The sequence below is a fragment of the Tiliqua scincoides genome, chromosome 8 (genome assembly GCF_035046505.1).
Source record: "Tiliqua scincoides isolate rTilSci1 chromosome 8, rTilSci1.hap2, whole genome shotgun sequence".
Classification (NCBI taxonomy): Eukaryota; Metazoa; Chordata; class Lepidosauria; order Squamata; family Scincidae; genus Tiliqua; species Tiliqua scincoides.
The window spans coordinates 53,913,506-53,940,846 of NC_089828.1; the positions used below are offsets into that span (position 1 = coordinate 53,913,506).

The 27,341-nt window shown below is 49.1% G+C and overlaps 1 protein-coding gene across 1 annotated transcript in view; it reads left to right on the forward strand.

Annotated features, from left to right (window-relative positions):
- Positions 1–3,384: 3,384 nt before the first annotated feature.
- The window catches only part of KSR1 (kinase suppressor of ras 1), a 109,020-nt gene continuing 85,063 nt past the window's right edge, over positions 3,385–27,341 (forward strand). The window contains exon 1 of the mRNA XM_066636627.1: positions 3,385–3,787. Coding sequence (XP_066492724.1) covers positions 3,518–3,787 — 270 coding nt within the window. The 5' untranslated portion in view covers positions 3,385–3,517. The remainder of the gene's footprint in view (positions 3,788–27,341) is intronic.

Sequence of the window (27,341 nt, forward strand, 5' to 3'; positions counted from 1 at the left end):
TTATGATTTCGGCTCGAGATAAATACACTGAAAGGTGGTGTGAGGGCTTGTGTAGAGTTGTACAAAGTGCAGCTCAAATCTCAAATAAACCCATTTTTGAATGGTTGTTCTTTTCCTGTCTTTTCTTTAAAGAGAGAGAGAGAGAGAGAGAGAGAGAGAGAGAGGCTTCGCAAGTACTACTCAGTTGCAACATCAAACAAAACCAGTGGCTGTCATAAGTCCACCCCTACATGACTGATAGCACCTTTAGATGAATCTCTCCCTTCCATGTAAACACACATCCAGTCCAAATTGCCATTCTCAGTGGCTGCTTTTTGGAACCCCCATTTCTTTTTCCATCATGGATCTTCATGTCATGGGTCATTTGATCCGATGCATGTGACCCTTATTAAGGGATCACGTGTTGCTCATGGTCAGGGCTGGCCCATCCACGAGGGCAACTGAGGTGCTTGCCTCAGGGTGCAGATTGCCAGTCAACCTGGGAGATGTTTGCCTGGAGAGCTGGATAGAAATATTATAAATATTTGAAAAATGCATGCCCACTGTCTGCCCCAAAAGCAACATCAGGACAGTCTGCTCGGGGCCAGGCAACAGAAAATAGGGATTATTCCTTGTCAACAGGGACCATGGTTGTGGATGCCCACCCACATCCTTCAAATGAATGAAGTTCATCAGGGGACCTCCATTTCCCCCCCCCCCCCAACAAATCCTCTATCTGTTCGCCATCGCGGATGACGCAGCTCGGACCTTCATGCTGAACTGAAAGTTGCAGTCATGTGTGAACATTTTTTTCTTTCCCCAGTTTGTCTCTTGGAAGGAACAATGACTGCCCTGTTAGGCGAGGCCCTTCTTGACTCTGTCATTACTTCCCATGTTGCCAGCTCTCCTGCTTCTCCTCCCAGGGACTGGAGTGGATGCCGTTCTGTCTCTAAAGGACTTGTCTTTTGTCTAATCTTCATCTATGAACCAAAGTGTTCTGTCCATCTCTCCCCTCCCCCCTCCTTCTCGCCAACCCCCTGCTAACACCATCTGGCCCCTTTGAGCCAAGGGAAAAGAATGCAGGGATGATGGTAGGGACATTAATGTATGCAACTGAAAGGCTGAGTCAGCACATTCCCCCCTCCCCACATCAGTCCAGAGAGGATTGTCTTTTCTGTTCTCAGAATGGAGATTTGCTCATCTGGGGCAGTCAATTAAGTAGGCAAAAGCTCCCAGGGGAACATAGAAGGAACATATGTAGCGGAGGGGTCAAGGGTGCAAATCTGTATACATACTTTCTCCACAGTCAGCTCTATTGGACACAATGGAACTTCCTTCTCAGCAGACACACATAGGCTTGTGCTGTAAGAGACTGACTGCGAATCGGAACTCCTCCAGTTTGAATTTCACTTTGCCTATGAACTTATTAGGTGGCCTTAGGCAAGCCAGGTCCTCTCAGCCTCAGTCTGCCTCATCTGCAAAGTGGGGATAGTTATGCTAACAGGACAGAGTTGCTGTAAGGTTTATGACAAGTTAATTCAGGTGGTGCTCTGTGAAATCTCAAGAGCGCTAGAGCAATGTTGATTGCTATTGTAAGACAACAGATGCACTTGGGGGGAGAAAACAGTGGTGGGATTGGGGAGGAAGACCCGACCCTGATGGTCTTCTTCAGGTCCAATTGTAGATGCTTTTAGCTTGGTCTGCAGAGGAAAACAACCCAGCTGTGTCACCATAACTAGAGAGGGAGGGGACCTCTCCTGAAAGCCTTGTCCAGAGGCTCTTTTGCCTGTCCAGGAAGGGACTCACACACAACTCTCGTGCTCTGATCTGTTTACTTTGGCCAGAGCCAGTTTATGCAAGAGTCTGCTCCAGAAATGTAACGGGCCACTTACGCTGCCTAAAAATTTTTCCCTTGATGGATTTATGGAACATGTTGGGAAGCTAATTTGGAGAAAGAATGTCCCCTCTCCTGCCCACTTCTGCTCTGAATGAACCGGATGGGAGCCCAGAGGCAGTGGCATAGCTAGAGGGGGTGCAAAGCACAATGTTTTGCAGGGAGCCTCACCATGGCATGCCAGCGGGGGGCCCCCCCCATTTGGAGCCATTCTGGGCAGGGTGAACAAAACGGAGGTAGGACATTTTAGCCTTGTGTCCTGGAAGATAATTTAAACGTCCTCCTTTTCCTTGTGAGCAGGCCCCCTCAGGGAGTGCGTAGCCTTCTTCCAATTAATAAATGATGCGTTATATAGTTTTGAATTTAATAATAAATAATCTAGTGTTTAAATAAACCCCATGAAATCAATCTACAAGTATTTCTAGTTTTAATTTTGTCATGTCCTACTTTTTTCTTGATTGTCCTACATTTTGGGGTGCCTTGTTCTTTTCTGTGGTTATGACATCTGGTCATCCTACTGTCTGCACATGCCCTATCTCATCTGATCGTGGAAGCTAAGCAAAGTCAGGCCTGGTTAGTACTAAGATGGGAGACTGCCTGGGAATACCAGGTGCTGTAGGCTTATACCATAGTCTTTCGAGACTGAAGGTTGCCAACCCATCCTGGTTGGGAACCATTGGTTTAGCACCGAACCCAATGCCATGCTCAGCAGTAGCAGCAGCCACACAACTACAACTTCCAGCATCCTGAGCGGCGGGTGACCTGCCCCAGCAGCCGATCTGAAAAGGACTCAGCTCAGCTCCTGCAGTTTGCAAGATAGCGGCTAATTCCCTTGCAAAAAGCTCAGCTCCCTCAGTTTGCAAGACAGCGGCTAATTCCCCTGCAAAGAGCTCAGCTCCTGCAGTTTGCAAGGTAGCAGCTAATTCCCCTGCAAAGAGCTCAGCTCCCGCAGTTTGCAAGATAGCAGCTAATTCCCTGGCAAAGAGCTCAGCTCCTGTAGTTTGCAAGCATGTGTAAAATACAAGGAGATAAATGTTTGAGGATCTTTTTTCTGGTTATTATTATTATTATTATTATTATTATTATTATTATTATTATTATTATTAACAGTATTTATATACTGCTTTTCAACTAAAAGTTCATTACTTATCAACAAAATCTTCCTTTCTGGATCTCCTTTTTTGAAAGGTCTGGTAATGCTTGGTGGGTCCCGGTCCAGTGTCATTTGGAAAAGCGGGTGCTGGTGCTAAAAGTTGGGGGCTCTGGGGACCCACTGGTTTAACACCCAACCCCAGACCACGCGCAGCAGCAGCCCCGCAACTACAACTCCCAGCGTGCTGGGCGGCGGGGGCGCTGCCCTGCCCAACAGCTGATCTGAAAAGGGACTGCTGCGGGCTGGGCAGGGCTGGCAGTGTGCAGTGCGCTGCTGGAGCTCCGCGCGCCTGGTCAGTGTCACTCCCTCCCTCCCTCCCTCCCTGGTGGAAAGTGACCAGGGCGCTGCTCGGGGCCGGGATGCCGCGCTCCTGCTGCTGCACCCCCCTCGGGGCTTAGCATCCCCGGACGGCAGCTCTCCCTGGGGCTGCGCAGCCCGCCTGCCTGCCCCGCGTGGCGGGGAGCCCCGTCCGGCCTCCCCGATGCCGAGGAATGGATAGAGCCCAGAGGATGGTGGAGAAGAAAGCCTGCCACGCCGGGGCGCGGGGGGCTCAAGCAGCCGGGGGCGCCCGGGCCAGGGGCGACGCTCCCCCGCACCCCCGTGCCCACCACCAGCACCAGCACCAGCACCAGGGCTGCGCGCTGCAGCAATGCGGGCAGCTCCAGGACCTCATCGACATCTCGCTCTCCAGCCTGCAGGGGCTCCGCACCAAGTGCGCCGCCACCAACGACCTCACGCAGCAGGAGATCCGCACCTTGGAGGTAGGGGCTGCGACCCCCCCCCCGTCCCGACGCCCCCGAGCAGAGTGCGCGTGTTGGTGCGAGCTGGGAAGAGGAAACAACCCCCCTCCCCCCCAAAACCCCAGATCTATGGGGGTTCTGGCAGCTTTTGCAATTATTGTTGCAAAAAGGGGGGAGCTGGGGCTCCCCCCATCCCCAGGGAGCAAGAGTGGGGGTGCAAGCTGCAAATAGGACCCCCCCCAAATCTATGGGGGTTCTGGCAGCTTTTGCTGTTGTTGCAAAAAGGGGAGGGAGTTGAGGCTCCCCCCATCCTCAGACAGCAAGTGTGTTGGTGCAAGCTCCCCAAAGGTCCCAAATAGGACCTCCCCAAAAATCTATGGGGGTTCTGGCAGCTTTTGCTATTGTTGTTGTTGTTGCTGTTGCAAAAAGGGGGGGAGCTGGGGCTCTCCCCCCAAATCCCCAAGGGAGCAAGAATGTTGATGCAAGCTGCAAATAGGTCCCCCCCCCAAAGTCTATGGAGGTTCTGGCAGCTTTTGCTATTGTTGTTGTTGCAAAAAGAGGGGGGCAGAGCTGGGGCTCTCTCCCCCACATCCCCAAGGGAGCAAGAGTGTGGGTGCAAGCTGCAAATAGGACACCCCCCATCCCAAAATCTCAAGGTTCTGGAGCTTTTGCAATCATCATCATCAATAAAATTATTGAAATAATTATTAAAAATCATCATCATCAAAAAAGCCAGGACTCTTCCCCCCCCCTCCATCTTTTAAAGAGCTTGGACACCTTTCTCCAACAACAATAGAGCAATGAATGTATTTATGCAGTTTTGGTCTTTGTTGTTGCTTTTTTAATATAGTATTTATCAGCTGGTCTCCCAGTAAACCTCCCAGAGCCATGGTGCGCTGTACGTCTAACATTTGGAAAAGAGACACTGACATATGTAGGACAAAAATAATATTCTGGGTATCCCCGTCGAAGGCCTTCCTGGGCTATGTTTGAATTTTTTATCTTTTTCTTATGGACCTTCCAATAGCAGTATCCATCTGTAGCTGTGCCTCCTTGTTCATTTTTTCCATAAGCCTTTCGGTTTCCTGAAATATTTACTTAGGTATAATACTAGATTTATTTTTGTGTTTTTTAAAAGCCCTCCTCCCCATCACTGGTAAATGTTGCAAGGAAGGGAAGGGTCTGTGCCTTATTTTGCAGCATACCTTTTTTTTAAAAAAAGGGTATGTACATATTTTTAATATTTACATCATTTTCACCTCACATTTCCCCCCTTGGGAGAGTTTATGGAACCTCAACAAAATCTCAAACGTCCATAATCCAGTCTGTTCCAAAGCACAGATTCAAGCTGTGGTGATCCAGAAATTTTGATATATTCATTTCAAAATAATGCGCCTACATTAACCCAGAAGACAAGGGCAGTATATATGGAAATGGATCTATTTTCCTGAAACAAGGGGTGGAAATATGTCTTGCAATTGAATATACCACAAGAAAACAAATGTCTGTGAGGGAGGGGTGTTTTTGAAGCCACCTCTTACAATACAAATGTGTTAAGGTCCATTGGCCTTTCCCTTTTGTTTTCACGGAGGACAGGATGTGTATTCTCAGTTTGTGGGGCAGCATTTTTGCACAGTGGGGAGGGGGAGAAAAATCTGTCCTTTTTCTCGTTAGTGTGCAAGATTCTTTCTCCCCCCCTTTTGTAGTGGGCACCACAGGGGCCCCCCCACACCAAAGAGGAATGGAATACGTATTCTTACTCACTCCAGTTGCTTGTATACAGTGTCCTTTAATGTATGCATATATATTTTTTAAAAACAACCAAATTAAAGATTTGGCCATACAAGTCTAGCTTGTCCTGAGGGTAAACCAGGGTTCCAGAGTTGCACCCTTCCAGGGAAAACCTCTGTCTGTGCTTTCTGGTTTATCAGTCTTTCCCCCAGCACATGCTTATAGGTGAAATGGCAGGGGTGTGTGTGTCTGATCTCTGTGCCCAGGAATCTGGGTGTCAAGGTGTTTATGGGACATTTGGAAGGCACTGACACTAGGATAGTGTGTAGTTGGGAAAAATTAACGCCAAGTGTGGTGATGCTGTCATAACTGCATGTGCGAAATGTTTAAGATGAGCATAGTATCTAGGTCCAGTCTGGATTGTTTAATCGGCTTTTGGCCTGGTCCTGCTTGGTGGAGACACAAAGGATGGAAGTGGGGCGTGGACTTTGAATTTGCCTAGGGAAGGACAAACCCAAGCTTGGCCCAGTGAATGCAAAATAGTATTTGCCTACCAAAATGATGCAAATTCTCCCCACACCCCCGCATGCTGAAAAGCTAGGGGTGAGGCCCCTGGGAGAGGAGATCTAGCCCTTTAACCTTTTTTGCACCACTTCTCTGCATCCCCTAGTAGCTTGGAGGGGAGCAGAGGGCTGTTTCGCCACCTCCCGGAGCCACTGAGGTAGGGGGGGAGCCTATTGGGTGGGAGTGGGCTATTCTCTGTTCTGGCAAAGTTGATCCCACCTCATTTACTAACTTTGCAGCAGTGGAAGGAAGCAGGCATATCCTTTTTGGGAACATTTCCGGCCCCAACCCCCCAGTTGCTCCCTATCAGCCTTGGTAGCTGATAGGGAGCTGGGTGTCTTCAACCTGGAGCCTTGCCTGTGTAGATGGCTGGGTCCATCGGTGATCCCCTCCCCAGCTTTGAATTCTTCTCCGAGATCTCTAAACATGGCCTGGTTTCCCTTTAGTGCTCTTCAATCTTGCTGATGTTCAGACCTTTCTGAACATACCATGGAATGTGCCGTGAGATGGACTGGAGTACAAGGACACACTTTTGTGTCAAGTGCTCTGCGGAAATAGCTCTGGGGAGGGTTTTCTGCTGACCCCCCTTCTAGGATTAGCTGTGGATGTTGAGGGAACAACCGCCCTCCCCCAAACCCAGCTGCTCAGAATGGCCAGTGAGGGCCTTTCAGCATTTTTCAACAGGTACACCTGCTGCGGAAAAGTTGTGCAAAAGATGCTTCTGAACCAAAGATTGGTTCTAGAGGGGAGCTTGCAGGTATTGGGGTTGGAGCTGGAGGGGGTGTAAGGCGACAAGTGTATCCAGATTAGTAAATTGCACTTCTACCTGTTCCCCACATTCTTTTTATATTTTTATATACCTTTCTGAAAAAATAACTTGAGGATGGCAGCGTTAATGTGAAACATATTGTTTCTTGCATAAATTGAACATATGGGACAAAGCTTGTCCCTTTTTTGCCCCCCCCCCCTTGCATTATTTTTTCTGAAGGCCCACTTTATCATCTGGGAGGTACAAAGTGATGCAGAATGGAGGGGTGGACAGCAGACTGATATGGCCTGAGTCTTCCCGAGAACAAGATCAGTGCTGTAGAATGCAAGTGGGAGAGGATAAACTTCTTTTAAAATAAAATTTAAACATTTTTTTTTAAAAAAAGAAGACATGTTTATAGTTTAATTAACAAATTGTGCTCTGTTCACATTACATTTTTTCCCCTTGTGTGTCACTGGGATAGGCTTGTTGGGAAATTGATTTTTACCTGGGCTTTTAACATGACTTGTCTGTTTCAGACCCCTGAGCCATCTAGCTGCAACACCCTGCACCCCACTGTTTTTCAGAACACCACCCAGAGGGAAAAAAACCTTTTTTTGTTGTTAGTATTAATTATATTTCTACAGCATAAAAAGATTCCTGCCTTCATGCTCTTATTTTGGAACTTCCTAGAAAATAGCTCTTTGGCCACTGTGGGAAACAGGATGCTAAACTAGAGGGACTTTGGGCTTTGTCCAGCAGCAGGGCCTTTCTTATGTCCGGGTTGGCAAACCAAGCCTTGATTTTTGATGACACATGAAAAGTTGAGAGTCTTCTCAACTCTCCCCCTCCCTTGGCGGTATTGCCCTGTTCCTGCACATCCTTTTCCATGGAGTTGTTTCTTCTTCTTATATTTGCAGGGAACCTGGGACTTCCCCTACAGCAGGTGGGGAGATGTCATCCGCAAGAGGTTTTTTTTTTCAAATATCCTATATTGGGGGAAAAAAGCATCAGGTTCAACAGCAGGCAGACTGAGAAACTGATCTAAGGGTACCCTATAGTAATATATTTCCTAAGGGCTGTCAGTTAGCTGATGTTACAGTAAGACTGTTATCCTGTGCAAATTTACCGACATGTCCTATTGAGCGCAGTGGGATTTGCTTATGAGTAAACATGCTTAGGCGAGCACCTTTATCTTTATCGGGGTTCTTTTTTGTTCCAATTTTCAGTGTTTATACCTTGTTTTAAATCATGGTAACCTCTTTTTACCCAAGAGCCTGGTATGAAATGAGCGAGGTCTTTGAGTGAAGAGTAATGATCTTCAAAGTAGGAATAAATGGGCAACAGAAGAAAGCTTGTCTAATGAAGAAATTGAAATTTGACAATTACTCTGGTGTGCTTGGAGTGGGCTGTGGTTGTGGGACCGTCATGATGAGCTCTTGCATTTTGAAATTTACCACTGCTTATCTTGTTTATGTTTGATCATGGTTGAGAAGACAGGATGGTACCTCTTGCATGCTATGATCTTTGGACTCCACTGTCTCCTGTTTCTCTCCTCTCGGTGTGCTTGTGAAAAGTGAATGCAAGGTTGGCTCTGGGTTTTTTTTAGGGGTGGGGGCCTCAACAAACTGACTCAACAAACTCAATGGCCCTCTCTTAGCTGGGTGGATGCTGAGAGTGTCCTTCTGTCCCCATCACGTGAAGACTTGGGGGGGAGGGTGGAAATGGAGAAGGTGCAAAAGAGAGCGACTAAGCTGATTACGGGGCTGGGGCACCTTCCTTATGAGGAAAGGCTACGGCGTTTGGGCCTCTTCAGCCTAGAAAAGAGACGCTTGAGGGGGGACATGATTGAGACATACAAAATTATGCAGGGGATGGACAGAGTGGATAGGGAGATGCTCTTTACACTCTCACATAATACCAGAACCAGGGGACATCCACTAAAATTGAGTGTTGGGCGGGTTAGGACAGACAAAAGAAAATATTTCTTTACTCAGCGCGTGGTCAGTCTGTGGAACTCCTTGCCACAGGATGTGGTGCTGGCGTCTAGCCTAGACGCCTTTAAAAGTGGATTGGACGAGTTTCTGGAGGAAAAATCCATTATGGGGTACAAGCCATGATGTGTATGCGCAACCTCCTGATTTTAGGAATGGGTTAAGTCAGAATGCCAGATGTAGGGGAGAGCACCAGGACGAGGTCTCTTGTTATCTGGTGTGCTCCCTGGGGCATTTGGTGGGCCGCTGTGAGATACAGGAAGCTGGACTAGATGGGCCTATGGCCTGATCCAGTGGGGCTGTTCTTATGTTCTTATGTTCTCAGGATTAGCAGTGGGGCAGCTCCCCAGCAATGGAAGGATCATAACTTTGTGCTAGAGCAGTGTTACTCAACCAGTGGTACTGGTACTGCCAGTGGTACTTGAGGTGGTGTCTGGTGGTACTCACAGGACCCCTGCTGCCCAGCAGCTAGACCAGGAACATGACACAACGGTAGGAGACTCAACTCAGCGGGCAGAGCTCCAAAGCATGTTTTTCCATGCTAAACCCCTCCCACATACCCTGAGCCTCTTACTGGTGTCTGTTGCATTGCATCTGGTCTCCCTTCCCAGAAGTAACTGGTGATGATGTTATTGCCAATCCCTTCCACTGGCACTTGGAATAGGTAGACCATGTAAAGTGGTACGATGGAGGAGAAACCTAGAGCTAGGTTGCTTTGCATGCGCTAGACCCCTGCCGGAAACACTTGGAAGCCACTGCTATCCAGTGTCTCTGAGGTAGATGGAACATCATGGGTCTGACTCTGTTGAAGGTAGCTACCTAAGTGCCTCACCCAAGTGAGTGTGTATGATATCTGTGCCAGCCGAGAAGAGCATTTCATGTATGTGGAGGACTCTCCTCCACAAAAGCCTGACCCGTCTGCATAAAGGGCGGGTTCTCCTCTTCTGAGGTGCAAGCTCTCAACTTCTGAACCTGCTAGACAGGTGCCTTGAGCAGCCCTGCTAGCTCCCTCTATTGTCAAGGGCTGTCCTAGCCAAAATCCAAAAAACCACCACTGGGAATTGGCTTTATTATTTCTTATTCTTCCCATTTTTATACCGCCCTTCCTGATCTGGACTTTTTGCCTCGGTTAATGCAGACCAACATTGCATTAGGGTTGCATTGCTTTGGGTTTTTGTTTTGTTTGGGGGGGGGGGCAGCTGTGTCACACAGCAGTCTCCTGTTCATCTTGAGCAGAGGTATCCAAACCCTGGCCCGAGGGCCACTTGCAGCCCTCAGGGATTCCCAATCCGGCCTGTGGGGAACCCCCAGTCTGCAGTGACCCTCTGGCCCTCCGGAGACTTGCTGGAGCCCATGCTGGCCCGACGCAACTGCACTCAGCATGAGGGCAACTGTTTAACGTCTCATGTGAGCTGTGAAATGAGGGCTTCCTCCACTGCTTGTTGTTTCATGTCTGTGATGCAGCAGGGGCACTGACGGAAAGGCCAGCCTAGCTTCGTGCAAGGCCTTTTATAGGCCTTGAACTATTGCAAGACCTCCATTCAGTCATATAAGTTCCACCTCTAATATATTCATTTATGCAAATTTTTGTAAATTTATTCAAATTTAAAATGTAAGTTAATTCTCTTTTTTCTCGGCCCCTGACACAGTGTCAGAGAGATGATGAGGCCTTCCTGCCAAAAAAGTTTGGACTCCCCTGATCTTGAGGTTCAGGAAGGGTCCAATCCTGTTGGGCCTCTGCGGTGCCGGAATGCCCGTTCAGGCAGTGCAGTGTGGTCTATGGTGGTCGCAAACCGCAATGCACCTTTCTACACAGCTGGGATGTAGCGCACCAGCCACTGGAGAAGTGCCAGTAAGTCAGCAGGGGGGTGAGTGGTGGGTGGGAGGGGGAGAGGAAGGACAGAGAATGGGGCGGGGAGGGGTGTGCGTTGAGGTCGGGAAGGGGGTGATATTGGTGGTGGCAGCTCTGCCTATAACCTGGCCTCAATTGTCTGCCCTGGGTCCGCTTAGACTTGCAACAGCATAGCTGCTGGTAAGCCAAATAGGCCCATCGGGGCAGCGGAGACTTGCCCTGGGGCAAAGAGGCCTCCGGGATCTGAAACTCCCTTGCAGGATGTTGCAACTCCCTTGCAACTCCACACTGTTGCTGCTGCACTGGTGCTGGGAGAGCTAGGTATGTTTGGGCTGCCTGACACCTAGATCCACTTTAATTTGCTGCAGCCAAGCCAGGTTCCCCCACCCAGTACTTGATTATTTTTGTATCTTTGTGCAGGACTTGACATTTTTCTCTGTTGAGCGTTGTCCTGTTGGTACGGGCCCCCGTAATCAATCCCGCCTAGATAATTTTGGATTCTGATTTGGTCTTCCGGGGAGCCAGCCGTCCTCTCCTTGCTTTGTGTCATCTGCAAATTTGATCGGCACCTCCTCATCCAGTTTATTTAGGCCTGGTAGGCGTCTTCCTTGGCACCTGCTACTGAAGATCCTTTAAGTGGAGAGCCAAGGACTGAATGTGGGATTTTGTGCATGCAAGCCATCTGATCTGCCACTGAACTATGCCCCCCCCATGGGGGAAGTGTAAACCCTATTTAAACCAGTGGGACATTACTTCTGAATAGACATCCTAGGAGTGCTTTGCATGCCCCCTTGCAGGAAGATTAGCCCTGAAATGGAGAGGAGAACCTCTCCCCTTCCCAGTTGCTGGGGCTGCTCACTCATTCTAATAATCTGAGTTGGAGGCTTCAGCCTTAGCCTGTGGAAACTGGGATGCGGCTGTATTGATCAGTTTATTATTTTTCCAGAGGCCTGCCTGGCAGCAGTCGGAGGCCTTGACGGAAGCAAGCCTGGCTTGTTTCCCTCTTTTCCTGTTCTTTTTTTTCAGTAGCTGAAGGGTACTTCCTGCCACCCCCACGCCTGCATTTTCTGTCTGCCTGGGACCATCGCCTTTGGTGTAGGTAGACGGGTACAAAGCACTAAGTTTTGCAGGGAGCCCAGTGTGTGTGGGGGGGAGGCCCTGAGGGGCCCAGTGTGGGGGGGGGAGGCTGGACCCGGCAGGCCGCTCTGTGCGGGGGGCACCAGGCAGGGGTGCTGGGGGGAGGGAGACCCTGAGGGGCCCAGTGTGGGGAGGGGGAGGCTGGACCCGGCAGGCTGCTCTGTGTGGGGGGCACCAGGCAGGGGTGCTGGGGGGATGCTGCCTCAGTTTTGCTCTCGATGAATGGCTCCGAAGGGCAGGGAGAGGGGCTGCTTGCATGCTGCAGTGAGGCTCCCTGCCAAACTTAGTGCTTTCCAACCTCTCTAGCTATGCCACTGCCCTCTGACCTGATGTTTTTTGAGCCGTGAACAGCTTGTCCATCCTCCACTCACTCACTTGTATTGCGACAAGTACAGGAGACTCGATTCATAGGGAGCTGTCTTGTGCCAAGTCAGACCGTTGGTCCGTTTAGGTGAGTCTGGTCAACTCTGACTGGCAGCAGCTCTCCAGGGTTTGAGACACTAATTTTTCTCAGTCCTACCCGGAGATTGAACCTGGGACCTCTTGCGTGCAGAGCAAGTGCTGAGCTACAGCCTTTCCCATTGGATCTGTAGGGGGTGACTTAGTCTGACCACTTTCTGCTGTTTTTGCACATTAGCTTAAGAACATAAGAAGAGCCCCACTGGATCAGGCCATAGGCCCATCTAGTCCAGCTTCCTGTATCTCACAGCGGCCCACCAAATGCCCCAGGGAGCACACCAGATAACAAGAGACCTGCAAGGCTTCCTGGGAATTGTAGTTTAAGAACATAAGAACAGCCCCGCTGGATCAGGCCATAGGCCCATCTAGTCCAGCTTCCTGTATCTCACAGCGGTCCACCAAATGCCCCAGGGAGCGCACCAGATAAAAAGAGATCTGCAAGGCCTCCTGGGAATTGTAGTTAAGAACATAAGAACAGCCCCACTGGATCAGGCCATAGGCCCATCTAGTCCAGCTTCCTGTATCTCACAGCGGCCCACCAAATGCCCCAGGGAGCACGCCAGATAACAAGAGACCTCTTCCTGGTGCCCTCCCTTGCATCTGGCATTCTGACATAGCCCAATTCTAAAATCAGGAGGTTGAGCATACACATCATGGCTCGTACCCCGTAATGGATTTTTCCTCCAGAAACTTGTCCAATCCCCTTTTAAAGGTGTCCAGGCTAGACGCCATCACCACATCCTGTGGCAAGGAGTTCCACAGACCAACCACACGCTGAGTAAAGAAATATTTTCTTTTGTCTGTTCTAACTCTCCCAACACTCAAGTTTAGTGGATGTCCCCTGGTTCTGGTGTTATGTGAGAGTGTAAAGAGCACCTCCCTATCCACTCTGTCCATCCCCTGCATAATTTTGTATGTCTCAATCATGTCCCCCCTCAGGCGTCTCTTTTCTAGGCTGAAGAGGCCCAAACGCCGTAGCCTTTCCTCATAAGGAAGGTGCCCAAGCCCCGTAATCATCTTAGTCGCTCTCTTTTGCACCTTTTCCATTTCCACTATGTCTTTTTTGAGATGCAGCGACCAGAACGGAACACAATACTCCAGGGACACAATAGCTTAAAGTTGTACACCACCTGGTATTGAGGTTTCTGTGAACATATGAAGGGGCACCTCCTGGGTCAGACCTTTGTTCCCTTCAGTTTGATCTTGTCTGCTCTGACCTGCAGGGATTTACATAGGGGGCTTTCCTAGCCCCACGTGGTAATGCTGCTGGAGATCGAACCTGGGGCTTTCTGCAGGCTATGCTCCACCAGAGATATGGCTCCTACGGCCCCTCCCTTCTCTGTTGTTCCCCAGATTGCTGAATTAGCAAGGGTAGGGGAGAGATCATGAGAAACTATCAGAAAATGTCCAGCATCAGAGCTGAACCCAAAACCCTCTTGCGGTTCAGCTGCCTAATCTGCACGTAGTGCTCTCGGTATGACGGAGACTGTCGTTTGCCGCTTCCCCGGAATGAGGAACCCAGTGCAAGCAAAGCCAGTTAAAAGTAATGTCAGTGTGCAACAGGAAACTCCAGCAGTTTGTTCCTCGGAGCTCAACTACAAGAGAGATTGCAGCATGCACTTATTGCAGCCTTGCGTTGCATTTGGTGGGGTGGACTCCTGCCTTCCAAAACTCATCTCATAACAAACCAGTTGGTCTCGGAGGTGGCACGGCGCCCCTTCCGTTTGTGCAAGAATGACCCACTTCTGGATTCTTGCAGGGGTGTGTGTTGGAACTTGATTTTGCTGTCCCTCAGCAAAAGGTGGTCATTTTCTATAATGAAAAACCAAAGAGGGAGAGAATGTAAGAGTCCTGCTAGCTTATATGTTGATCTAGTTCAGCTTTATTTTTTTTTTATCATAGTGACCAACTCAGAAGCCCATAAGCAGGGCACAATGGCAACAGCTGTCCCCCAGGTGTGTATCCTCTGCATCTGGTGTTCTCAGGTAGGCTGTGACTGGACATGGAGGCTCCATTTGTAATCCGTCATGGTTAGTAAGGACCTAAGTCCTTTTGAATGAGACAGGAGGTTCATTCAGGCGCAGCACCCTGACTCTTGTCAGCTGCAACTCAGATGCTTCTGGAATGCCCTCAAGCAGGGTGAGAAAGCAGCGCTCCTCTACTGTTGGTTCCCAACAGTAGGGTTCAGAGGTACATGGAGTTTCTACATGGATCTCGTGGCTTATGACCCAGTGTCAAACCTTATCCTCCATGAATCAGTCTAGCCCCTTTTTAAAAATTGTGTGACCTGGTGGCCATCACCATAATTTTAACATTAGGGTGCAATAGGTCATGCATCCCTCAGTGTTTGCAATAAAACTGCCTTTCTCTGAATATGAAATCATGGCCAAAATTCCCATGAACATAAATGGCAGCTTGATAGGGCTGCCAGAGCCAGATAAAATCAGGATGCAAGGCACTGCCTGGCCATTCCCTTGTGTAGCGGCAGGACGGAAGTGGTTGTCTACGTCAGCCAGAGATGCATCCTATCATATATCCTCTTGCCTCCATCCTAAGGCTGGAGGTGGGTGGAATTATATTTTTCAAAATGGAAATACTCATTTAGCACCCAACCCTATACATGTCTACTAGAAGTTTGTCCCATTATAGTCAATTGAGTTTACTCCCAGGTAAGTGTGGATAGGATTCCAACCTTCGTGTGTGTACCCATGTACGCATGTGGCGCTCCCCTGTCTGCCAGGTCAAGCAGCGGTAGGGTAAAAACACACGAATGCTTCCTATTGGCACCTCTTCTGACGCAAGACAGGCCGGGGAGAGAGATGGCGAGCCCCGAGTCTCTCTTGGTAGCATGGCAGCTTACCGTGGCCAAGTTTTCTGAGCACTTTCTCCTGGGAGGAGAGAGATTTGGAACCTCCACAGTTGTAGTGATGAGTCAGTCTCTCTCTCTCTCTCTCTCTCTCTCTCTCTAGCTGTGAAATTAAGAGAAATGTTTTGGATTTTGCCATTTGCAAATGAGTGAGGGTCTGGGCACTGGCCGAGTGGGCAGGCTGACACTTGGACCTTCGTAGCTGGTGGTAGCGATAATGCCCAGCGCCTCACCAGGGAGCTGCCTTTCCAGGCATGTCCTTTTCCTGCAGAAATCTGGGAAAGCGGGGCATAAGGCAGCAATGCCTGCCTGGTGGAATGCCTGGAGGCTGCAGAATCAGCCTTGGAGCTTATTGTGCAATAAGCACAGCTGCACTTTTTAGCACAGAATCTACCATAACGTGGTGGTTTGTTTGTTTTCCGTATTTTTATATCACTCTTCCTCCAAGGTGCTCATGGCGGTGTACGTAGTTCCTCCCCTCCTTTTGTCCTCACAACAACCCTCCGAGGTAGGTTAGGTTGAGAGGTAATCCCTGGCCCATGGTCACCCAGGAAACTTCATGGTTGAGCGGGGATTTGAACCTGGATCTTCCAGGTCTAGGTCCAAGCCCCAAACCATGACACCACCTTGGCTCTGACCAGAGTGGCTCTGATTACATTCTTTTATGGAGAGACCAAAATTGCCTTCCACTGTCCTGGTCTCTCCTTAAATTTTAGCTTCTCTGCACCTTGATGGCTTGTTCCTAATGCCTTCCCGTCTTCTTCGTTGGTGTGTCCCAATAGCCACAACTAAGGTGGTTGCCTCTGCTGGTGAGTGTCGGGGTCCCGTTAGTGGGGGCAAAGTGGGAGTGGATGCATTGGACCCCATGGGACACAATCTGTTGGAAAGTTCTCTGGCAGAAACCCCCATTGACGTGAACAGGAGTGATGCAGGAGCAGAACTTCCTGCTGCCTTGTCTGAAGTTTTGCCCTGCAGTCAGTACAAAATGAGGGTGTGTGTGTGTGTGTGTGTGTGTGTGTGTGTGTGTGTGTGAGCTGCCATTTTGGATTGTAACAACTGGTTTTGTGTGTGTGTGTGTGTGTGTGTGTGTGTGTAAGGGGGGAGAGAGAGCAAGTAACCCCCCCCCCAAGCTTTTGTGGGAAACTCAGCATGAAAATCTTTCTTGTGTCAAGCACTTGTCTGTCTCTTGCCGCCTTCACTGTTCACCAGTTGGTTGGGCATATGCAAATACTCTCAACGGCCTTGCGGCTTCGGAACATCCTCTCCTCTCCGGGGACCTGCGAGCCTTTCTGCTCAGTCTGTTGCAAGCTGCGCTGCGTTGGAGCAGGAAAGGACGGAGGCAGCCACTTGATGCCTGAAGGGTGGTGGTGGAAGAGGCCGGAAAAGGAAGGAAGGATGTGGTTTCGGTGACCGTGTGTTTTGGAATGGCCCTCCTGAAACCCGACCAAATTTGAGGTTGTGCTGGCATATTTTGCCAAGGGTGCGAGCTGGCTCTGTATGTTGGAAAACAGTTTTTGTGCTCTTAAAATTCCCCAGCTGTCCCTGTTGTGCCAAGTGTGGGTAATGAGAAAAAGTTTTTCCTCTTGCCGCGTCCCGAGGTGGAGTGGGAGACGCGGCAAAGGAGGAGCAAGCATGTAGTCAGCATGAAGGATCCGTCTAGGGATATGAGAGAGCCTGGGAAGGCTGTCCCATGCTTGGGCCTTGTGGGGCTACCGAAGCTTTCCACAATCTGCTGGGAGCAGAATTAAGCCTGCAGGCTTAACACCACACTTGGGCTGTGCCTTGTCCTAGGGTAAGTCCCACTGAACTCTTGAGTAAACATACATAGGCTTGTGCTATTAATACAGCACTGTGTCTTCATTTAACATGATCGCAAGAATGCTTACTTGGGAGTGAAACCTCATTGCACTGCATGAGGCTTGCTTGCTGGAAAGGGTATGTAAGATGCAGGCTTAGGGCCCAATCCTATCCGCTTCTCCAGCTCACTGATCAGCTGTGCCAACAGGACATGCTAACTGCATTCTGCAGTGGAGGGGTCAGACACGGAGGCCCCTTCAAGGTAAGGGAGCATTTATTCCCTTGCCTTGGGGCTGCATTGGCCCTGGAAAGATGGATAGAATTGGGCCCTTGGTTCTTGTCCTGCTGAGAATGAAAGGGATCTTCTTCTTACTGTCATTAATGGCTTTGAGCTGAAATTAATGGCATGGGGGTGAGGGAGCGAGGATGTGATGAACTTGGATCCCAGGAGTGTTGGCTTGGAAGGAAGTCCCCTTTGGTGCACTTGGATGCTGCTCTCTGGAAAGTGTGCTCGGATCGCGACCTTTTCAACATTGCATCATCTCCTTTACTGGCTGCCATAGTTGTGCTGTTAGGTAGCGATATAGACATACGTGTTTGGAGCACTGCAGACTTCTTCACGGCTGTGCAGATGAATCCAGAACAGTAGCTAACCCTTTAAATCACCTGCCAGCCCAGCTTCACATATATCTCTGAAACTGATATCTCCTGATTTTAGAAATGGGTTATGTCAGAATGCCAGATGCAAGGGAGGGCACCAGGATGCAGGTCACTTGTTATCTGGTGTGCTCCCTAGGGCATTTGGTGGGCCGCTGTGAGATACAGGAAGCTGGACTAGATGGGCCTATGGCCTGATCCAGTGGGGCTGTTCTTATGTTCTTATGTTAACTGACCTTTAAGAAAACTGGGGAGCAGGGCCCCACAGTGGCTAACTTCTGGCTGTCATCACTTCTGGCTGTCAAAACTGCCCCTTCCTTCCCCTGATACTTCTGGTATGTGTGGGGGACTTTGGGAGAGATCTGAGTTCTTCTCTGATTTACTCTCGGAGATGGAGGTGAAACAAGGGGTCCCACTCCCTGTTGCTCAGGAGGAGAGTCAAAGGTGTGTTACCTTCCCCACTGTGTTTCTGGTACTTGTCACTGCCTGATAATTTGCCCTCTTGTCCCAGTAACTTGCCCCTGAGCGAATGATTTATAAAAAAAAGGTGTGTGTTTAGAGTCATTCTTTAGGGTTCAGGTTCTTTGGTAGGGGCTTGCGTAATTTATGAGAGCATCTTCTTCAGTGGATGCCTTTATCTCTCTTGCACACGCAGGCATGTGCATGAGCATTTAGGCATCCTGTATTGCCATGAGGTTCTTTGTTGGGGTTGCTGCAACAGACTAACATGGTCACGCACTCTCTCTCTCTCCCCCCCCCCGGCATCTCTTTTGCTGGTCTATCTCTGTACAGTACTAAATCCAAGTTGAGTTTTAAATTGTTGAAGAATAAGTGTTTGCAGTGTAAACTAGCGCATCATGTACCAAGCCCTGAAGAGCCCTCTGCAGTGTATAACAGTAGGCAGGCACTGAGAGCACGAATATAAGAGTGTTGCATACATCTTCCTGTTCTCATTGGTGAACTGATGGAGCACATGAAGTGTCCTAGGCTGGCCCATTCATCAGGCATGTAGACGTGTTCCACAGCTCGCTCCCAAGTCTGACTTAAGTCCTGTCAATCACTGACTTGGATTCGATTTGGAACCGAGAGGCAGTGACTCGTGACTTGGGACTCGAAGCTGTTTTTGATCTGAGTCGCTATGTGTGTCTTTGTGTGTTCTTGCTTGCTTTTTTTTAAACTGCTGCCAATCCGCTGGGCGGCGAGGATCAGGCACCCAGAAGTGCCTGCTCCCGCTCTCGGCTGATTGGTGGTGATCAAAGTACCATAGGCAGGCTCTGAATTTGACTCAGAGACTTGAGACTCGACTTGAGGTTAGGGACTTGAATAATCACTGCCGCTCATGAGTTTGGACCAAAATGGTCGTTTCAGGTGATAGTTTAGTTGGGGCACCACTGCCATCTGCAATGCCCGCCTCACCTGCCACCATGACCATGCCCAATTTTCCTCCCCTTGGTTTCGGAAAGGAAGACTAGAATGGACCTTGCTTTGCAATGTCTCATGGTGGTGCTCTGTCTCTCCCCCTCCCCCTCCCGATTACTACATTGGAAAGGAAGTGATGAAGCAGAGAAGAGTGTGGCAGGGGTCTCGAAGGTCTCCCAGGAGGTGCTGCAGGTCCCAATTCTTCTGACCACCACATTCCCTTTTTTATTCCAGATACTCAGGAGGAAGGTGGAGTGAATACTTGTGACCTCCCACAGAGCTGGGGCAGATGAGGCAGCAATTGGCAGAGACGTGTGAGCACAGCATTTGGTACCGTTTCGGGTACTCTGGGACATCTGTCCTCACATGTGTGCTGCGTCATTTGAGGTGCTTCCTGTTATTGATTGCTGGCATGGTTGTAGCTTTATGCTAGTCTGGGTTTTGCGGGCGACCAAGCTGCCAGGCTGGTATGTTGGCTCATGCGGTATTTGACATTGTTTAACGAAGGCAGAACTTGGTCATGTCCAAAAAAGCAAAGTCTAGATGCCTGGGAATCAGTTGAGCAGAACTTGAGAGGGAGATGTGTTGCTTTTGGGTTTTTTTTTTTTAGGAAGGGAAAAGTGTGATTTTTTTTTTTTAAATAAGCGGATGCTTTTAAAATAAACATACTTGCCAGAACTGAAAAGTAGGACAGTGACATCCACAAGCAGACAGTGCAGATCTCTTTTTGACAGTCCCTGCTTCTGGTTTGCTAGGATGGTGTGAGAAGCCTTTTCTCCTTCCCTCTGTGCAATGCTGGGATCTTGGATGGCTTTCTTGCTGAGGGTGAGGGTGGGGGGTGCGGAGACAGTCTGAAATTCTTGGGCATAGGCAGAGAACTGCTTGGGGGACGAGAGGAACATGGAGTCTTTTGCTGTGGGTTTTGGAGGTAGTGATTTGCTAGGAGGGGGTGGGCTGCACTGGGTGATACCCAGGGGTTTGGGGAGGTGACGCCACTACTGGCCAAAATTTTTTAAATCTTGGTATTTTCTAATAATGCCATCATGTAATATATCATTCAATGCGTACTTTCTTGCAGAATGCAGTGGAACGAACCACATTGAAAATATCCCTATTCTATCAAAAGTTATAGCCCAAAAAACCACACCCACTGCAAGGGGCATTGCCCCTCCCGCTGCATGGGAGGTGGTCCATCATGGTGGTGACGTGCTGGTCTCCCATGCCGGTTGATGCAAACCCTCGTGACGTCGTGAGTAGCATCTTCTGTGCCCTCTTCTAGATTCCACTCAGCTCTGGGGCAAGCCATGGTTTTGAGCCCTTGCACCATTTGACCCCCAGTGGTCAATTTCTTCTCTGTTCTTGCTCCCGGAAATCCCGGTGTGCAGAGAGGGTCACAGGGAGCAGGTACGGGGTGAGTTGTGGAAGCCTATAGATACTTTAGAGCAGCGATTTTCAGCCTGTGTGCCTCAAAAGGTCTGCAGGTGTGAGCAGTGGTGTTGAGAATGCTTGAAAACCTCTTCCGGGTTCCTAGGGCAACTGCCTGTTTTAATGGATTGTCTGCCCCTCTTCCTCCACCAGCGCTGTACAGAAGAGCAGTCTCTGGCCACTGCTGTCCCCGTACTCTTTGCCAGTGGCAGCCAGCAACTGCTCCCATCTTTACCTTGCTGGACATCTGGAGGGGATAAAAAGTTCAGGTTGATCTTCTCTCAGTGCCGTGCAGTGCTGAAAAAGGAGTGGCCAAACCATGGCGGGCGGGCGGGAGCACATCAGATTGCCCCAGGGCCTCCCCAGGAACTTACTGGCTGTGTGCCAGTTCTGTGTGAGTGTGTGAGGGAATTGTGGGGACATTCTTTCGTGCCTTTTGCTGTGTCAATCGCAGTGGGAACTCTTGTTAAAAAGCAGAACATAAATATTCTTATCAACAATGACCCAAGTTTTTATGAGAACTGATTTTGTTGATTAGTCTTGCATTTTTTTTTTCTTCCAGCAAGTTGCTCAGAGCAAGATTGCATGACTTCCTCTCCCCCTTTTTTATCCAGTTCAGGCTCCAGGTTCTGGGAGGCCCTTGGCTAAATGCCCTGAAGGAGGCCTCCAATACTTTAGAAAGCATGTGGGCATGCCAGTAAACCTCTGGGAACTGTGAGGACTCAAGTACCCCCAACTGCAGCTAGAGTGGCATTGCTGAAGGAGACCTCTTGTGCAACTGTTGGGTGGGCATCCAACAAGAGCTGGAGGCAGAGGAGAGCAGGCAGGGGTAGGTGGTCTTCTTTCTTCCTCAGGGCCATTCTTGGATGCCCCAACGCCAATAAGGGAGTATTGCAGGACAGGACATCTGAGAACTTTAAAATGGTTTTCTGTTGCTACCGCTCCATGATGGTCCAGTAAGGACCACCCTAGGTTCCTCAAGGGTGGCCACCTCAGGGGTTGGCCAGACATTTGCATTGGTGTGGGCTCCTGGCATGTGCCCCAAGGCCTCACCTGTGGAGCCACAGCTGCTTTTATCCTCAGCATAGCCCCGTGGTGTAGGCTAAGCTAGGGTAATGATTTTCAACCAGTGTGTTGCAAACCGTCTGCTGGTTTGCCGTGGGTGTTTGGAGCTCAGGGTTTGAAAATTGCTGAAAACCACTTCCGGGTTCTGTGGTTCTGTGGCCACAGTTTCTAGGACAACTGTGGCTCTGCCGACAGAGGGAGAGGGGCAGTCAATTCGTTACTTCAGACAGTTGCCCCATAAACGTAGCCGCAGAACCGAGAAGAGTCTCCCCGAAGTTGGAAGTGACTTTGCAAGCAGCAAAGATCATAGGGGTCAAAAAACATTGAAAATCGCTGGGCTAGGGGGTTGTTACTGGTTGTTACAGTTACCCAGTAAGCTTTGTTGCGAGACAAGGATTTGAACCCAGGTCGTAGTGGTCACTTGGAGCCTGAGGACAGTGCTAAAGGGGCAGCTCTAGGGACAGAGTCCTTCCTTAGAGCAGGGTCTTGAACCGTCTGGCCTACATCTGTTTCCCAATCTTCTGGGAAAACCACCACCCCGTCTCTGCCTTTCTTCCTTTGCACTCCACAGCCAGTGCATTTATTTCAGCCTGATTAGGCAACAGTTGTGGTTGACAGATTTTTTTTTTAATTTATTTTTTAAAGAAGTGTTTCAGGAGAGCACCAGATGGTGTCCAGCCGGCATGTGCCTAAGCGCTGCAGGCTCTTAAATACATGCTCCTAGTGGAGGGAAGCAAATTGCAACAACTTCCTATTTTCCGCCCGTGGCTTTTCTAAACGAAGAGCCGGAGGTTGGATTATCGCTCTGCGTGTATCTTTTCTGCCCCTCTTGCAGGCGATGCTCTGAGAGAGTGTTAAGGCTGGGATGCACAGTGGAGAGGAAAGAAGGTTACCGCAGTGGAGGGCCTTGTGATGCCTTGTGATGCGCAGCGCTGCCGTGACCCTGCTCCTAAAAATAGATGCCACTGTCTTCTCCTCCCTCTTCCTCCTGATTGGCTCCCCCCCATAAGCAAATGAGATGGCCTAGCCAGGGCAGGCACAGTGACTCCGCTCAGCAATCTTCCTAATAAGTGGACTTTGTTCAGGATACCCCCCTCCCCCTCTTTCTTTCTGGCTCCCTACCATTGTTCACAAAACAATTCGGTGTTGCAATAGCCAGAGGGTTTTCAGAGGGGCAGCTTTTTCGGTTCTTAGCAAAAACAAATAAACTCTCCAGTGGCATTTTCAAAGACTTTTGCGTTATTGGAAGCCTTTGTTGAGTGGAGGCCAATTCATCCAATGCAGGAACCAGTAAGTGTGTGCATATATTGTGTGTCCAGCCTGTGGAACTCCCTGCCACGTTATGTTTGATAATCTATTCCATTTATTCATTGAATCTATTCAAGCATCAATTTCGTTGTGCTGTAGCACAATTACAATAAAGTAACTACTACTACTTGCAGTGGGTTTGCAGTGTAGCTCCTACTCTGCCAGCGTTCTACAAAAAGGTTCTGGCAAGCTTTTGTTTTGATTTATAGTTGGTTCATATTCCTTCTCCTGTTCATGCTGCTTCTATCCATGTTTTAAAAAACATCAAGCAGATTGTAAGTCTACTTGGGTGTCTCTAAGAGTTGCTCCACCACAAGGTGGAGCATCAACCTTTGATGCTGGCCTTGTCCATCTTCCCTGCTGTTGCACACTGCTGATTAATGATCCCCTCACTTACTGAATGAGGAAGGCATTCACCCTGCTTAATGTGCAATGCATGCATTTGAAAACCCAGTGAATGAGTGACATTTTGCTCAAGATAAATCCAGAGCCCCAAAACTGTTGTCCTACCACATGTGATCTACCATTCAAAACAAACTTCAGTGTGAGGTCTCCAGCTGGGCCCTGCATGGTGCTTTTGTGCTGATACCTATGCATTTACGCGCGTGAGCATTAGTGGCAAGACAGAGAGAACCTCACCTGTTGTTCACTGCCGTGTAGAAGCCAATACCTCAATAAACCTCTCCCTTAGAAGGGCTTTTATGCTCGCACGCTTTAATATTTTTCCCTCCTTGTATCATTTTGGCAGATTTTCCCATATTCCTTGGAACTGTAGATTATGCTCCTTCTGTCACCGCGAACCGGACACACTTGAGCATATCCTGATTCATTGTCCAGCGCATTGTTCACTTCGGAAGCTGTATTTGGATCCCTTTTTACGGCATCCCACCGGCCCATTCATTGACCCCCTTTTTGTTTTGCTAAGTAACAACCAGGCTAACATTAACACAGCAGTTGCCAGTTTTTTTTATCCCAAATTATTAAAATATCCCCGCTTCCAAAAAAATTAAAAGGGAAAACTTCCCTCTTCTCTGAAATTATTTCCCATTTCCCTTCCCTATTATGTTTATCTTTTAGTGATTGTTGTAATCTCGTTTACTTTTTTTAAATGCCAGTAAAGGTACTGTTGATTGATTGATTGATTGATTGATTGATGTAGAAGCCAAGTCCCAGGCAAGACCAAGTGAGACACTGGGACTTTCTACAGGGAAATCGCATGCTGTGCCGTTGAAGCATGGAGAGAGAATGTGTCTTCTGCTCTTCTGATTGCAGACACCTTTTTTAAAAATGGGAACATAAGAGGAGTCCTGCTAGGTCAAATGAAAGGCTCATGTAGTCTAGCATCCTGCTTCCCACAAAAGCTAGTTGGAAGCCCCTAAGTAGGGCACAACATCCCCCAGCATTGGGTACTGAGGGGTAGACTATATGGAGGACATGGAGGTTCCATTGCTAACATTCATGACTAATAAGAGTTAGGGCCAAAGAACTAGCATCCTGTTTCCTTCCATGCCCAACCAGAAGACCCCTGGAAGCCTTCCGCAAGGCCTTGTCATGTTTGTTCCCAGCTTCTGCTTCTCTAGAGGTAAACTGGATCTATACATAATGACTGTGTAGTTGTTATGGCTGATAGAGCCATGTGTAGAATAACAGCTTAATTTCACCAATAACATCTGTACAGGGCTAAGGCATCTCCCAATATTCACTGATGTGGGAGGTGGGGTGCAAGAGCTTACCAGCTCCATCTCTACAGACAGGCATCAAATATGTGGGTGCCTAGGGGTGTGAACAGTGAATGCAGCAAGTGGTATGCTCTGGTTCCCCTCCCTATGCTCATGTCTTGAGAGCTTGTCAACATATCTCTCTTAGAGCTGCCAGTTGGCAAAAATCACAATTTCTTTAGGTTTTTGCATTTTTTTTTTTTAAATCCAGGTAGATGGGCAGCAAAGTTTCAGCTCAGGTAATTTTTGGGCCAGCAGTGGGCCAGATTGATCCCTCTCCCATTTCAAGGTTTTACAGTTTTGTGACATCTAGGAGCTAGAGCAGTGTTCCCCAAACTGTGGGCCATGCCCCCCTCCCTCAGTGGGTCCAGATCTGATTGTTGGTAGGTGGTGAAACTGACAAGCTGATAGCTGACAAGGAAAATGTATTGAGCCCTATGGAAAGTGAAACTGAGCCACATGTGCATGTTTGTTTGTAGGAGGCAAACATGCTTCTGTCCACTTTGAAGGGCAGGCCAAGGGGAACGCAGCGACACCAGAATGTCCAGATCCAATGAATGTGGGTCTCAAAAAACTCTGATGAAGGGAGTCCCACCCCCCACCCCCATCTGCATTGCAGAATTGAACCTGGGACTGTCTCGATGCAAAGGATGCTCTGTACCACAGAGCACTGGGCTCTGCATCACAAAAAAAAATGCTTGGCACTATTTCTCCTGTAGACTTGTTGCTTTGGAAGATGCAAGAGTATGCACTGCTGTTATGTACAATTTTAAACTGGTGTTTAAATAGCTGAACCTGTTCCTTGGCGCCCTGTGCTCACTTTGCTGGTTTGTTGGGGAGCGCAAGCCATCTTTGTGCTGGCAACCTTCAGTCTCGAAAGACTCTGGCATCGCGCTCTGAAAGGTGGTTCTGGAACAGTGTCTAGTGTGGCGGAAAAGGCCAATTCGGGAGTGACAGTCCCTTCCACGCTGGGAGCAAGTGCAGTCTGTCCCTGGTCTGTCTCCCTGGCTATGGGCCTTCCTTCTTTGCCTCTTTGCCTCTGTCTGTTGGCCAAGTGTCTCTTCAAACTGGAAGAGGCTATGCTGCACAGCCTACCTCCAAGCAGGCCGCTCAGAGGCCAGGGTTTCCCACTTGTTGAGGTCCATCCCTAAGGCCTTCAGATCCCTCTTGCAGATGTCCTTGTATCGCAGCTGTGGTCTACTTGTAGGGCGCTTTCCTTGCACGAGTTCTCCATAGAGGAGATCCTTTGGGATCCAGCCATCATCCATTCTCACGACGTGACCCAGCCAACGCAGGCGTCTCTGTTTCAGCAGTGTGTACATGCTAGGAATTCCAGCACGTTCCAGCATCTTTACTGGAACCATCTTTACTCTTCCATGATCTGTTGCCAGAGCTGTAACACATGCATGAAATGACAAGTTATTCCTGGCTTTTATAGATTTGGAGGCGAAGCTCCCAGGCTGTGCTTTGGTTCCCGCATACAAGTCTTGCAACCCCTAAATAGATGGCGAGGGCTTTCACTGTTCCTTTGGCTCTTGTCCTCTTCAGACTTTTGAGGTCCTTGCATGGCTTTCCCAGAATGTTTCTTGTAGGCTCACAAACACACTGCACTAGCCATCTCTTGTGTTTCTGCCTCTGGCTTGCAGTGATGAAGCCACTCTCCTGCTTGGGGTTTGGCCTGCTCTCTGCCAGGAAACACATGATGGCTGTCCTCTCCAGCTTGCAACACACTGCCTTTAAGCGAATGTGAGATGTTTTCTTCTCCATTAGAACGGCTGCCCGTCTCCAGACCTTAAGAAGTCATTTTTGGCTCCTGCTACCCAATGAATATCAAGTGGCTGAACCATTACGAAAATAGCCTCTGTTCTGATTCAGATGCTCACCTTTAAGTGGCTTTGTAACCAGTGGAGACATTTTGGGTTGTTTTAGAATAGTGTTTCTCAAACTGTGGGTTGGGACTTGGCACCCACAGGTGGGCTGTGAGCGAGTTTCAGGTGGGGGACACTCACACAGCACCTAACTGAGCTGCACAGAGCTGAAAATATAGGCTACAGAGCTGCTGGGCAGTGCGTGCTCCTGGTGGGAGAGAGACTTGGTGCTTTGCTCTGAGTAGGTGGGAAGATGGGATGATGGAAAGGGGGGGAGGGCTGTGTAGTTGGAGAAGGATCCAAGACTGTGTTTGGCTTTGACTTTCAAGCTGGAATGTTTGAATTCCAAGCTGTGCGATATAACAGCATAAACACACTGTGTAGTGGGACCTTTGGCTGAAGGCGGCTTAGGTTTGAAGCCCATATTGAAGCCTGATGCAACTTCGCTTCTATGACATCGCTTCCAGGTTAATGATATCATATCCGGTGGGTCCCAACAGACTTTCATTCAATGGGCCCCGATGCTCAAAAGTTTGAGAACTACTGTTTTAGGTGCATCTAGTGCGTCATGTTGGCAACCTTCAGTCTCGAAAGAATATGGTATCGCACTCTGAATGGTGGTTCTGGAACAGCGTCTAGTGTGGCTGAAAAGGCCGATTCGGGAGTGACAATCCCTTCCACACCGGGAGCAAGTGCAGTCTGTCCCTGGTCTGTCTCCCTGGCTATGGGCCTTCCTTCTTTGCCTCAGACTGTTGGCCAAGTGTCTCTTCAAACTGGGAAAGGCCATGCTGCACAGCCTGCCTCCAAACAGGACGCTTAGAGGCCAAGGTTTCCCACCTGTTGATGTCCACTCCTAAGGCCTTCAGATCCCTCTTGCAGATGTCCTTGTATCGCAGCTGTGGTCTACCTGTAGGGCGCTTTCCTTGCATGAGTTGTCCATAGAGGAGATCCTTTGGGATCCGGTCAT